The sequence below is a fragment of the Strix aluco genome, chromosome 15 (genome assembly GCF_031877795.1).
Source record: "Strix aluco isolate bStrAlu1 chromosome 15, bStrAlu1.hap1, whole genome shotgun sequence".
Lineage (NCBI taxonomy): Eukaryota > Metazoa > Chordata > Aves > Strigiformes > Strigidae > Strix > Strix aluco.
The window spans coordinates 18,978,310-18,991,654 of NC_133945.1; the positions used below are offsets into that span (position 1 = coordinate 18,978,310).

General features: G+C 37.2%; 1 protein-coding gene across 27 annotated transcripts in view; it reads right to left on the bottom strand.

The window, feature by feature from the left end:
* The window catches only part of LOC141930165 (RNA binding protein fox-1 homolog 1), a 920,114-nt gene that overhangs the window by 33,911 nt on the left and 872,858 nt on the right, over positions 1-13,345 (bottom strand). For all 27 annotated transcript variants that reach the window (XM_074840613.1, XM_074840607.1, XM_074840609.1 and 24 more), the window contains one exon: positions 8,398-8,437. In XM_074840613.1, the coding sequence (XP_074696714.1) occupies positions 8,398-8,437 (40 nt within the window). The remainder of the gene's footprint in view (positions 1-8,397; positions 8,438-13,345) is intronic.

Genomic DNA, 13,345 nt, shown 5'->3' on the forward strand with positions numbered 1-13,345 from the left:
TTTTGAGTGCTAAATATAGCACCTTTAGGGTTTTTTTCTCCCCCCGCCCCGAGTGCTGATATGAGGGAGTACAAATGGTTAAAGGTATAAAGAAGATATTAAACTTGTTTTCATGATCCAGTCCTGAAAATGTATGGCAGACTGCAAGTCATTTTGCACTATGACATGATTCTGTTCACCGCATGTTTGACTCCTTGGCTTGTCCTGTAGTCCATTTCTAAACCCCCTTATTTAAATGTGAGAGCCACTTCATTTCAATCTGACTATGCACATAATGATTCCCACTATAGTATGGAATTGAGAATGGCCCACCATGAAAAGTATCATTTCAGTGTTCTTAATCAGACAAAAATGAGACAGGCTGTTCACATTCTGGCTGGTCTTAAATCTGTGGATGGTAGGCTCTGTGAGGATTGTTTTTCTTTATTTAACTATCACTAAAACCTGGTCAGTCTGTGAAGATGGACCCTTTCTTACTCCCTAAATATAAGAATTACGTTCCTTTTATACTTACATTTTGATTTGCTTTAATCAAAGAATTGCTGCTGAACAATGAAGCTGAACTCTGAACTTTATTAAGATGCTTTGGATTCAACAGTGACTATGACATTTGTGAGAGCCCTGGAAAGACTGAGTCTAAAGCAATAAAAAGAGATTGAAGTTATTGAATTTACCTGAATTCTTTGGAGAACTAACATGCAGGATGCATATGGTTATCTGGAAAATCATAATTCCCTACCAACCCATGTCATGATTTATATTTTTAACATAGGCTTTCATATATTACACATAAAAACTTCCTTAAGCAAATTATTCTTAGGGGGTTCGTGTTCTGCAGTTTTCATATCAAGTTTTCTCGGTTTTACTTCAATTACTTCAAGTGATTTATCACTGCAGCAACAAAATACTTGAAGGTAGACTTTTTACTGGGAATCAGGATGGGAATCTGATTCAAACCCCTGAACTCTAAACTTCTGTGAGAAGCTTAACTTTACAGTTTTTCTCTAATTCTGAACTTGGCTGGTATCTTAGATGAAGAATACACTAGTAATATTCACTACATATAAATCTCTTGAGTAATATATTAAATATTTCTCTTCATGCCTTAGACAATATTGCACAATAAATTTATGTAAAATATATATAAAATATATATAAAATAAATAATGATAAATAAAAATTTTCAGTTCCTATGTTATAGAAATGTTTTAGGAATGCTTCTTCCCCCCTCACTCTGTACATTCAAACAGAAAGGACTTGACTGTTACGTTTTAAATTATTATTTAAAGGAAATCTGGAAAACATATTGGGAAACAATATGGGAAACATAGGGGAAATATGGGAAATGGGAAAGATGGGGAGGGACTCCTTATCAGGAAATGTGGGGATAGGACGAGGAGTAACGGTTTTAAACTGAAAGAGGATAGAGTTAGATTAGATATAAGGAAGAAATTCTTTACTGTGAGGGTGGTGAGGCACTGGAACAGGTTGCCCAGAGAGCTCCCGAAGGAGCTGGCTGGGGTGCTTACCAAGCCACTTTCCATCATTTACCAGCAGTCCTGGCTGACCGGGGAGGTCCCGACAGATTGGAAATTGGCCAATGTGACGCCCATATATAAGAAGAGTCAGAAGGATGATCTGGGAAATTACAGGCCTGTCAGCTTGACTTTGGTGCCCGGCAAGCTGATGGAGCAGCTCATCCTGAGTACCATCACACAACACACGCGGGACAACCAGATGATCAGGCCCAGTCAGCAGGTGTTTATGAAAGGCAGGTCCTGCTTGACGAACCTGATCTTCTACAAGAGGGCGACCCGCTTATTGGATGAGGGAAGGGCTGTGGATATTGTCTACCTTGACTTCAGTAAGGCCCTTGACACAGTTTCCCACAGCATTCTCCTGGCAAAACTGGCTGCTCGTGACTTGGATGGGCACACGCTTTGCTGGGTAAAAAACTGGTTGGATGGCCGGGCTCAAAGAGTTGTCGCGAATGGAGTTAAATCCGGTTGGCAGCCGGTCACAAGTGGTGTCCCCCAGGGCTCGGTTTTGGGGCCACACCTGTTTAACATCCTTATTGATGATCTAGACGAGAGGATCGAGTGCACCCTCAGTAAGTTTGCAGATGACACTAAGTTGGGTGGGAGTGTTGATCTGCTCGAGGGTAGGGAGGCTCTGCAGAGACACCTGGACAGGCTGGAGCGATGGGCTGAGGCCAACTGCAGGAGCTTCAATAAGGCCAAATGCCGGGTGTGGCACTTGGGCCACAACAACCCCCAGCAGCGCTACAGGCTTGGGGAGGAGTGGCTGGAGAGCTGCCAGTCAGAGAGGGACCTGCGGGTGTTGATTGACAGCCGGCTGAACATGAGCCAGCAGTGTGCCCAGGTGGTCAAGAAGGCCAATGGTATCCTGGCTTGCATCAGAAAGTACCGCTGTACTCGGCACTGGTGAGGCCGCACCTCGATTACTGTGTTCAGTTTTGGGCCCCTCACTACAAAAAGGACATTGAATTACTCGAGCGTGTCCAAAGAAGGGCAACGAAGCTGGTGCAGGGTCTGGAGCACAGGTCTTACGAGGAGCGGCTGAGGGAACTGGGGTTGTTTATTCTGGAGAAGAGGAGGCTGAGGGGAGACCTCATCGCCCTCTACAGCTACCTGAAAGGAGATTGCAGAGAACTGGGGATGAGTCTCTTTAGCCAAGTAACAAGCGATAGGACAAGAGATAATGACCTCAAGTTGCGTCAGGGCAGGGTTAGACTGGCTCTTAGGAAGTATTTCTTTCCAGAGTGGGTTGTCAGGCATTGGAATGGCTGCCCAGGGCAGTGGTGGAGTCCCCATCCCTGGAGGGGTTTAAGAGTCGGGTTGACTTAGCGCTTAGGGACATGGTGTAGTTGGGAACTGTTAATGTTGGGTTAATGGTTGGACTGGATGAGCTTCAAGGTCTTTTCCAACCTTGATGATTCTGTGATTCTGTTGTGGATATCCCTGGAAGGGTTCAAGGCCAGGTGGGACGTGGCTTTGAGCAACCTCATCTAGTGGAAGGTGTCCCTGCCCATAGGAGGGGGATTGGAACTAGATGATCTTCAAGGTCTCTTCCAATCAAAACCATTCTATGATTATTTTGAAAATTCAGGTGAAAGAATAAATTCAGCTAGAATAATTAAAAAATGCCTATTGTCTTATCTGTGCTCCCATATTTGGTACTTCCAAAACAACAACAACACATTGTTACAGCAGGTTAAGTTGTCTTAAAAAATCTAGGAGAGAGTCAATACAGTCCAATTATAGGGATATATCTCACTGATATAAAATACTGAATGGGACACTCACAACACTAACTGTTGTATTTCTTGGGATACGAAGAATATCTGTGATTTTGTGATAGAATCTGGAAAATAAAATGCAACTGGTATTCTTATAATTTGTATACATAGAATCCATTTTCTCACGTAATTATTTGAGTATTAATATGATTTTACAAGAGTTTACATTGAGCATAATGAGTTTTTTCCATCAGTCGGTATGTCATACCCGTGGTAACTTAGTGCCATACACAGGCTGTTGCAATACTGCCCTACAAAGAAACAGAAATGTAATAATTTGAATAAGTAAGGAAAGAAGGATGGAAAGAAAGATGTAAGAAAGGAATTTAGACAAATTCCCCAGAGGCACTCATTACAATTTTCCTTTCAATGTTTTATACACCTCTGTGGCTCAGGCAAATTGAAAAAGAGCAGTGGGATCCATCAAAGATCAGTAGCCAGTTGTTACAGAGAAATCTTAATCAATTTTAGAAAGCAACTACAGAAATTTTAGATAAGATACGACAAAATGGAAATGAACAGAAAATCAAATGCATCTGAATTTTTAAATAAAGTCTGTATATCTGTAGTAATAATAATTTCCACAAAAATGAGTTATACATATGGATATCTATAGATTACAAAACCATGTATACATGTGTGCACCTCCTCCTAAAATACCTAAATTACTTTTTTTATCTTGATCTCAGATGTACTGACAGTGCTTATTGTAGATACAGATAGACTAAGTGACTCTAAATCATGGGTATTTTTTTTTGTTAGCTTTTCCTGTTACTAATGTATTCTGTGAATGCTGAGAATTGGTTTTCCTCAGTTTTTACTTCCTATATTTCCTTTCACTCAAGGAACTCAAAGTATTTTGTGAACATAAATTAATCAAGGTTCAAAACCTTGTCTAGTATTGAGAAGTATATCTGCCTTATTAGCTACAAATAGAGGAATGGGATTAAAAATGGCATGAATTACACCCGACCCTGCAGAATACAGAAAGTAGTCGTAGTCATTTCCTGTTCCTCCACTCACATGATATTGAAGTTTAAAGAGTATTTGTTCTGTTCATGGAGTATAACTTTGACTGGGAGAATTAAAAATAAAATATCTACCACCTCTTTCTTTGTGCTGGCTCAACTTCTGGAACAGGCCTATGTGAAAGGTTCATGTTATTTCTATATTGTGTTCCCCGGGGTATCTGTTGCCTCAGAGAAGCTCTTGGTAATACATCCAAACTGACACCACCTGTATTAATTCCAACCATTTACAATCACCAAGACTGAGCTAGCATTTTTTTGAGTGTACTGTTTATATTACAAATAAAGATCAGAGAGATGAAAAGACATTTCATCACTAGATCCCAAAACTTTTAAAAGGTATCATGGAGCGTTCCAGCACACAGAACACTATGAGGAACAGCCCACTGCTCCTTGGGGATGCTTTTGCTCTTGGAAAAGTAATTTCTCCACTTATTCTGTTTCTGTGAGTCACAGGAAATGGCGCATCCTTCAATTTACAAAATACAAAAACCTTTCGTACTTAAAAGAAAGACTGCATATCCTTGCTTTTCACATTAGAATAGCACCTTTCTGGGTATCTGATTGCATCAATGGAGACTCCTATCAATATCAATATCAAGGGAATGTTGCTTAGATAATTATATCTGCTTTTTCCTTGGGAAATAAATATGTGCACCACCCTCAATATCATCCTACCTTTGAGCTAAAGGTGATGGCAGTAGCTACTGATAAATCTCATTCCATACTCCTGATCACAAAATTATGCCTTATTCTTGATTGGCAGCTCAGAAAAAAAATCTTAAACCTATGTTCTTATATGTTCTTGTGGATTCTCGCCAGTTGCAGTATTACAGGTCCAGAATCCCGAGAACAGGTTAGAAAATCTTGCTGTGAACAGTAAGACTGACTAATGTACGCAGTTAAACCATATTACCAAGAGACTTCTGAAGCTGGTGATGACAGAATTTGGAGGCTGCTCATATTTCTTAGCCTTCCCACGTTTTAGGTGTGGATTGAAGACTGACATGTTCTGAAAACATTCTTTATGACAATGGTAAAAACCCCCCAGATTTCAGATAAAGGAGAGCAATAGCGTAGACCTATTATTCTAATCGCATATTTCTGTGTGTTACTATTTTTGCTTCATTTTGTGCAGTGTATTTTCTTATTTTCACAGGTGTCAATCTTCATCTAGGAACTTCTGTATTTGCTGGCAGGCGACCTTAATTCTCTTTTAATGACTTTTTCTCTTAGTGAATCAATACTTAATTTTAAAAGGTCTTCTTTACTTCCTAATCATCTCCCTTATTTTTCCTACTCAAAGGCACATTTAAAAAAGGAATTCAATAGCTCAGCTATTTCAGAAGCATTATTACATTCCATATAGAACTATATGAAATACAGAATATATTATATTACATCTAGAATCATGGCTGTTGATTTTTCATTTTAGACTGTATTTTCAACATATTTTTATATTCCTATTCTCTTCTATTTCTCTGGTTAGTATTAAGCAACTCTGGCTATTTGCTGTTCTTGGTTCATCCTGAAGTTTTTACCCAACCAGTCTCTTTCTGTGTCTTCCCTTCTTCCTTTCCACAAAATCTAACCATCAGAAGCTGTATTGATAGCCAGTTATGAAAAGATTAGCATGGTCCATATTACTGCTGGTACTCAATGTAATCATATCAGAATGAAACCCACTTTGATATACTTGTCAATGCTTATTTTCAGTCTGGCTTTTCAGTGCGGTGTTCCTTTTGTTTTGCTTTCTGTGGTATTTTTAAGGTTCCTGTCTCTCCAATCTACTATTAAAACCTATATTGTTTATTTAATTTTTTTCTCCTTTTTTTTTTTTTCACAAAGCATTTGTTCTTTCACAAAGCTTCAGCTCACACTTGAAATGAAAAGCTGTGTATGTCATAATCAATCGGGATATAATAAATAACTTGGTCCACTGCAAACTCATACACTAAGAACTAATACACTGAATTGTAAGGTTTCTTTTGATATATGCCAGTTCTTTCTATATCTCCCTGTCCTTTCCCTGCAAAATGTTTTATATGCAAGAAAGAACAAATGTGAAGAAAAATGAATTATGAAATGCGAAGCTTTGTACATTATAAAAAAAATTAAACAAATTTCCAGAAGAGTGTTTTAATTCTGTCAACTGCTGTAAAGGTAAACACTCTGCTGCATTAAGAGAACTAAGAAATGCAATCAGAAATACACGACTGCAACTGAATGAAAACAAATGCACCAGCATAGTTATTCCATTTTCTAATGCACATGGCTATTCCAGACAACAAAACTTAGGCTATACTAGAAATTGGTAATGTCTTCGGTATCTTCCTCACTGAAATCACTTTCCATTTGGAAACAAAATATTAAAGTCTGTGAGAGGGTGTAAGGCCACCTAAAAATAATATTGTCAATCGCCAACAGAGGTATTCCTGTTTTTCAGTAGCAGTGGGTTCCAAAACTATGACCTGTTACATTAACATTTAATTCTCACCTATACTATCACATTAAGCAATCCTGAGAAAGATGTCTTGTTGCCTTTCAGATTTTTAGGTTGGTAAACTGAGCAAAATGGATGTCACATTCTTTTGACAGTTTGAAGAAATATGAAAATTGGAAACCACACTTGAAGAAATTCCACACTGTACCACGTATCCTATAGAGCTCAAAAATTCAGCAGCAATGTGTTTAGGTGAGATTAGATCAGCATACTACACTTGAGTAAGCCTTTGGCAAATGGACTAGTCTCATGTGTTGTAAACAATATGTTACTGATAACATCCCTAAGTACATAACTACATAGGGGGAGAATTTTAACCCATGCTCATTTATTTTAAATATATTTACAATCTACAGAAATGAATTTTCAGATAAGTATCAGTCTCTTCCTGCCTCCATCAGAAAAACAAAACCTACTTAATCCATAAATTCAAATTGTTTTCCTTCGTTATGTAAAACCTATTAAAAAAAAAAATCTGTTCCCCCTTGGATATACTTCTAAAAGATTGCTGATAATGAATACAAGGAATATTTCCTAGCACTACCTATCAAATTTTTAATATTCATACCAATTGCAACTCTCATTGTATCTTAACAGAGACAGTACGAAAGAAGTACAAGTACATTAGAGAAAGTTGTCTAGCGAAATAAAGATGATACCTGTAACTTAGGACCAGATTACTTTATCAAAATAATAACAAATGTGAAATATTACTGGGGCATCAGTAAAATATTTTACATCCACGCATAGGTAAGAGTGAAATTCACCCTCAACCACCTGAAAGCTCTTGCATACTCAGACATAAGTAGCCTCTTTGTATACATTCAAAGTAAAAACTTCAGTATTGGTAAGAAACTTTAAAAGATATTATATAAAAGGAAAGTGGTGGCCAATGAGGTGAAGTAGCTAATGATGGATCCAGGGCTATAAATCCTTACTAACAAATATAACCACTTATATCATGACTGGTCTCTACCCATTTTATTTAAACTGAAATAAGAGGATTTTAAAAGAGCCGATGAAAGTCTACTGAGCTTACAGATAATACATAGCCATATCTTAAACTTACTATGTAATTAAGCTCTACTATCACCATGGCACTTATGTATACCCAATGTTGCCTGGATTTGAGAAATCTGTACCTCTCCATAAAGTATTTTCATACTTCAGGTATTAATAATACTTAGATTGCCTTGATTTTTTAAAAAATGAGCTTTTGGGGATTTGCAGAAGAATGTTTCTGCTTTGTTTTAATTTTTTTCTTTGTACTTCAATTTTGAAGGGAGACACCCCTCCACACGCACACACATTTTTCACATCTTTTTGCATTCACTCAGCATTTGATTGAAGAGTTAATTCAGCTCCACTGAACAATGATAGATGTAATGAACAGAAAGGTCTTCCAATGTGAGAGATATTCTTCTCAATTCTTTCTGACAGGCAAGGGATGGTAAATAGACAAAACAGAGTCAAGCTAGGCAGCAAACTTGTAAAAAGAATGACTCTGGTAATGTACAAGGACAGCATGCACATCAATGAATACTTACATAAATGTCTGCACCATAAAATCCATCCTGGTATACAACACTGCAAGGATGCACACACAAAGAAAAACATCCATATTAGTGCATTTCCACATGCAAATGCCACCAACCCCTGCACAGCTGAGGTTAGTCTTGTCACAAGTACAGAGGGAGGGGGAACGAAGGCACTCTTCACATTGGTTAAGGAGGTTGGTAGTAATTATCAGAAGTTAAACTGTACTGAACACATCTTATAAAGTATGCCAAATGCTTAGTCAAAGAGAGGCAAAGCATGGCAGGATTTGAAAATAATTTTGATAAGGTTTGGGGGGTTTTTTCTTCTTTTATTTTTTTTTTTTTTTTTTAAGAAACCACATATTGGCAGCGTTTTTTAATAAAAAATTTCAGTGGGCCAATGATACAATCACTTTTAACACATTACAAAATGCCATCTCTTGAACTATCTTGTCCTGCAATTATATCAACCCGCTGAAGCAAAGCAGTAGTTGTCATAACTTAGATGGAAAACAAAACAGCATAAGTTTATATGGTGAGAGGAATGTGTGAAATAATTATACTGGTGGTATTCTACCTATTGGGTCAAATCTCAATACTTCAGTGTACACAGAGATGAGAGTATTCATAGGCACTGCATTGTTGGCTTGATATACATTTCCAATAGGGACAACAGGTCTGTTAAGAATGTCATGGAATTATTCTTACAAAAAAGAAGTATTAACCTTCCTCGCTTTATCATTTTACAACTTTGGCAAACATGCCAATGGTTCTGAGCTCCCCTGCAGCTTTGGTTGGATACATTACTACTTATCTGAAAAAATGTAGCATGTTATATTGCTGTTAACAGTTTACCCAGAGACTGCTGCATTTCAGCTAAGATAAATTGTCATTGTAAATAGTTCAAATTTTAGATTCTAAACGCTTTAGGATAAATGACACAGGACGACAAAGATGGTTTAAATGATTACACTAAATAAAACTGGAACTACACAACAGTGGCCTACCAAATACACACATTACGTAAGTCCTGCAATTTTACATTCACTTGTCAGTTCTGCAACTTAAAATGGGTATTTCCAATATCAGAATCAACCCAAGTTGTTTTGAGAGTTAAATAAGAGAGCACACAATAGTTTTTTTGCAACAATATTTTCAATTTAGGAATACTATTATCTGGGAATAATAGTTATTACCAAGTTGCTAGCCTAAGCTGTTTTGCAATTCCAACAAGAATTTTCATGTCAGAAATATAACTGATCTATTGAGGTCAATGACCAAAACCCACAGGGCTGAGCTGGTATGTATCTAAATCAGAATCACTTGAGAAAATCATAAATATGCATACATGCACACAAACCACATTGATAAAACCACATTGATGACAAAAGTTTGATATGGAATAATAACGTGTGAAAACTCAGCTCCGCTTAAATCAGCGTCTGCCATTTGCTTCAGTAAGGTCAGACATTTACTCATGTATTTTTCTATTTATTATGTCTGCAGAACAAAATATGCCAAATCTGGTCTACACTGGTAGCTTTCAGAGAGCTTGCTATTGACATTGTAGCGTACCTTCGTTTTGGTTTTGATTATTTTAAAACATTACATATTTTTCTTATATCTGTTTCCACATAAGAAATAAAACATTCCACATGACTGTGAGGTAGAAGTACACAACTGTGAACAACATAGAAGGAGTTTTATGAGATGATACACAAATGATACAAGGTTTACTGAAGATGGAGGCCCCGTAACCACAACCCTCAGTTCCTCATATCCCTGTGCCACTTGTGCTGGGAGGAGGTAGAGGAGTTGGGAATGAAGGACTCAAGCTGAGCCTGGGAAGAAGGAGCGGAGCGGGGGGAAGTTGTTTTAGGTTCTGTCTTTGTTTCTAACCATCCATCTGAATTTTAATAGGCAATAACTAAATTAATTTTCAAATTAAGTCTGTTTTGCCCATGATGGTAATTGGTAAGCAATGCCCCTGTCTTTATCTCAACCCAAGAGCTTTTCCATTTTACTTTCTCCCCCTACAGTCTTGAGGAGGGGGAATGAGAGCACAGCTGGGTGAGGGTCTGGCAGTCAGCCAAGGTCAACCCACCACAGCACATTAAAACATACTATTTTCAATTATTATTAAACATTACTGTTCAGAAAATAACGCTTTTGAAAGAATATGTGTCAGAAAGGGGACTTCTTTTTCTTCCTCCTCTTGGTGATTTGCGGATACACAGTGAGGATGTCGCAAGATGAATAGGGGCCAATACATTTTTAATTGCCAAGTGCAGCTGGTTGTAATCTCGGATAGGTTACTTCATTCACCTAGGCCTTCCTTTTACATATAATGCTCAGTCTTGCACAGACAGAAACTTATTTCGAATTCTAAATATGCAACTGCTTCATAAATATTATACTGAAGGAAGTACCCAACACTAAAATGAGACATGAAAGCATGACTCTGTCACTAAACGTGGTTAGTATTAAGATGAAGTGACAGAATCAGGCAATTCAGTGTAATGCTTCCAAGCAGGACATGTACTATGGAAAGATATCAGCTGATTTTATCTTATTTCCTCCATATAGTCTTGCAGTACGATAGTTATGTTAAATACAAAATCTTCTGCTTCTTTTGAAGTTTGAAGAAAAGTAATTCCTCACACTTTCATAGATTTTTCAGATAATATTTTCTTTATTCACTGTCCTTGTCATTCGTTGACTCCTGTGACTGAATCTTACCAGTGGAATCAAATGCATTTTCTAACAGCACCCTTCATCAGAAGGACAAAGTGTAAAACACCAAGAGCTGTATTTTGCTCTTGTGCTTTTCTTTCCTTCAGTCTATAATTTTCCAAAGAGTAATTTGCTTGGTTTATCATCCCCTTTTCTCTCTCTGAAGCTATAGGCAGAAAACAGATGACAAATCTCAAGCATGGAAAGAGACTGAATGCATCACACAGGGACCCATCTCACCACAGCTCCTTTTATACTTTACATTCAAAAAATTGTATTGTCAGACAGATAAACCCTCAGTTCCTTGTAAACCAACACAGGGTCTGAAAACAACCAAGTAACTGAAATCTGAATTACTTCACTCAGGAATGGAGGACATGTTAATGTGCAACCTGAAGGCATTACATAAGAGCAACAAATTTGGGGGATTTATTCAGTTGTATTTTATGATTTTATTGTGCTAAGGAAAACTCAGAGAAGAAATGTTGATTTAATAAGAAAACGTGCATCTACATAGCATCATATGTGGCAGCCATTTCCTGAAATTTTCTATAAATATGAAACTTTTTTCTCACCAACTATTACACATCTGCTTTGCATGGTTTTGGCTGCTTTATTTTAGTCTCTCTGTCTTATATTTGTAACTATATTAAGACAAACTCTTTACTAGTTTAGATTTCACCTTTGTAATATCCTGGGAGGACTACATCTGTCTTCATGATCATTTTTCTATCCTCATCTTTCAAAAGGATTGGGTTTAATAACCTATCAATAACATGAGACAACAGTTCTTGACTGTACAAACCTTAGTTTGGTAACTTCATAGCAGCTGAGTATATATGGCCCTCAGCCATACACACAATCTGCACAAGTTAACATAAATAACCTAAGGCAGGTTAAGTGCATGGAGCGATTGATTCAGTGTAACAAATGGGCATTACAATCATGATTTCATTCATTGCAATAGGAATCATGGTTATAGTTCGCTATTTCCCCTCCACAACAACTGAGAGAAAGCACCCGAGAAACAAAAGTTCTCTATTTTCTGATTGCTGGTACAGTTGCCTTCACTGTCCTACACATATTTTCCAGTTTTTGGTCTCAGAAATCACCTTTTATACGAAACATTTTATATGAAGTCTTCATGAAGCAAATAAAAGAAGAGATGCAACTTGGTTTATTTAAAATAAACCAAAAAGACCAGGAATTAAAGTAACACCTCACAACACTCTACTAACACAACTTTCACTGTTGTAAATATAGAATTGAAACTCTTGCTTGAGTCTGTTTCAACTTTTTAGAATGTTCTCTAATTCCAGGTTCTTGTCTTTCCAGTTTCAACATTTTCTGCCACAAACAAGTTATGTTGTCTGCTTTGGAAAATTAATTGAGGGCATTGCTGCAGAGAACAAAGCTGGAAGACATAAATCACTATGCGCTGGCAAAACACCTTTTTTCTTCTAACAATTGCACGTATATACAAAGCACAGAGTCCAAAGTAAGAGGAAGTTTCTGTGAGCCCGAAGAAGTGTATTGGCAAAAACCATAACTACCGTAGTAGATGTAATAGTTTATATTAATTATCCTTCTTTCTCTAATTCAGAATAAGGTGTTGGAAAATAAAGCTTCTTTTCCATTTTGAATGAGTTAGAAAGTAGCACTTCAAAACAATTATTTTAACAAAGGAGGACTGTTTCTGAATAGTCTCTGTTACTTCTCCTCCACCCTCCCCAACCTCACAACTTTATTTAGGGTTGAGGGTTTTTTTTAATATTCTTTGTTCCAAAGAGAAAAAAGCATATTGCTGTCCCGCTGTCCCCTGTCTTCCCAGAAAAGACACCAGAAGCAGAGATATCGACTGCAAGCTAATTCTCTGTTAGCTTCATCAGAACTGGAAGGAGCAGAGAAGAAATATAAAGACAAAGTAATCACACACTAAACTTGTGAATAACTTGAGGCAAATGATGCTGAAACAGAAGGGCTTCTCATTAGTTTTATTAATACTGCTATCTACTACTAATATCTGTTATACTACCAGATATACAGTGACACTGTCTTTTTTGACAGCAGTATAAAGATGGAGCATCATATTCATGATGTTTTACTATTTGGCAAATGATTTTCAAGAATGCTGAGTTTCTAGTTGCTAATTACAGGTATCAAAATCAAATCACTGCTTGCAGTGCTTTGCCAAAGAGAACAAAAACTGATTCTCCTTTCTTTT